Here is a 1862-nt window from a genome sequence, read left to right on the forward strand (position 1 = left end):
CGAGAGATATCCTAACGCGCCTCTTCGTCTCTCGCTTCTTCCGCCCCCTTGCTTTACGTCACGAAACATACTTTCCAAGGCGATCTCATCCTCAAATAACACTCCGTTTGCCATTTTCCTCGCCACGCCCTACTTCCCCTCATCGACATCGATCTTGCCCGCAGTATCTCTCTCGCCTCTCAATATCGTACTCTACCGCTGCTGACGTTTCGACCCGGGAGAGATTGCTCATCTAATGCAAAGTCAGAGATTGTGGTGACAAGCGAGTTTATGTAAGTACCGCTGGCTCAGTGTATGAGGGATGATCGGACTACGCATCCAGAGATAAACGATTATGGTATCATACTCCCGTCCGACGCGCCTCGAACTGGTCCAGTGTTCTAAACGTCAGGCCTACCTAGCACCCTCACGGCATTCCAACAACGTAGAGAAGGTCAGCAATGACAAGTTATATCCCTTCACTGCTAAGTACTTGAACGTGAGTCGTCCAGATTTCTGCCGTTATCTTAAATTTTGCGATGTTGTTTTTTTTTCCAGATCGCTTCTGCTGTTATTGGCTCTCTCTATTGAGGAGTGCGTCGAAGGATGGGTGTAGCTGCCACTTACGTGTCTGGTTGCGGAGGATCGTCTCAGATGACCATGGGTCGATTATTGAGGAGCCTGAGATGATGTATCCGTTGATGTTGATGCACAGACACGGGAGTGGCTATATACCGAGACGTATCATGCATACCCATTAGAGATCAATATTGTCAGTCATTGCTGTACGAAGGAATTAAATTCTGTATAATCAGAGCCAACCCAACTCGAGAAGAAATGTGCAGTGTAAACAGAAAGCCACAACGAATAAATAACAAGAATACAGTTATTTACCGGTCATTGCAACACCATGGTTCAATGAAACACTTAGCCTCTTGCTCTCCCTCCCTTCATCCTTCATCATTAATTTGTATTGCATTGCTGATGTGTATTGTATCTTCATGTTCTACAGTAATTCTTCATATGTGACATGGATAATATTCCGAGAAATTGAGGCTTCTGTTCTAAAAATATCTATTTTCTCATGAACTCAAAATCTGACCCAGAAATGTGTGTCCTCCATCTGAATGTAATCACCCACAAAGGCCTCAATAATGTTAATGACCTTCTGAAGAACCTGTATGACAAGTTTGAGACCAGGCGCCCATTATCTGAGGAGTCTAGGGCATAGATAAAAGTGTGGTTCTGCCAAGCTATTGCCTTTGATGGACAGTCTGACAGTCCAATGCGCCTATTATTGCCCCATTGCCTCCGAATTTTATTTCTCCTCTTGCTCAATTTTTTACTATGCCTGGACATGCTAAATCAAACTTGAAAAAGTGCCAGATTACTCGCAAATGCCATGACCAGCTAATGGAAAAGGCAGTCATTGCACACAAGAATGAGCTTGCCAAACTACCCGGTGCTCCTCAGAAAGATGCAAGAAAAATCTGCAAAGATTTCGAGGCTGTATATCAGAGGGAGACTGGAAAGGAGATCTCGCTTTCTTATAGCACTCGAGTGATTCCAAGTTGCTGACTAATGAGGTTTGGGTACATGGGCCGGACTGTTTCAATGACTCAAAATAGCCCAGAATACCCACGCCACAATAATGCTGTGAAAGCGGACTTGTACCCGCACCTTTGAGCATCTTTTTTTTACTGTATCTTATTGTTGCATAGTATTACACATTCTTACATTCAAACCTAGTCAAAATTCCCAACCAATTGGAACCTACAGTAAATATCCAATTTTGCTGTTTCATTGACCGGTAAATAACTGTAGTACATCTAGAATCCGTCGAGAGAAACAGGCCTTGTAGCCAATCCAGTAGGACTTGCTGG

At 43.9% G+C, this 1862-nt stretch overlaps 1 protein-coding gene across 1 annotated transcript; it reads left to right on the top strand.

Annotated features, from left to right (window-relative positions):
* Positions 1–1323: 1323 nt before the first annotated feature.
* Positions 1324–1612, top strand: EV420DRAFT_1596007 (uncharacterized protein; the record flags this gene model as incomplete). Its single annotated transcript, XM_060474970.1, has 1 exon — positions 1324–1612. The coding sequence occupies one exon, from the start codon at positions 1327–1329 to the stop codon at positions 1555–1557; it is 231 nt and encodes a 76-aa protein (XP_060321811.1). The 3' UTR covers positions 1558–1612.
* Positions 1613–1862: the final 250 nt, after the last annotated feature.

This window comes from Desarmillaria tabescens, assembly GCF_030435595.1.
Source record: "Desarmillaria tabescens strain CCBAS 213 chromosome Unknown EV420scaffold_176, whole genome shotgun sequence".
NCBI lineage: Eukaryota > Fungi > Basidiomycota > Agaricomycetes > Agaricales > Physalacriaceae > Desarmillaria > Desarmillaria tabescens.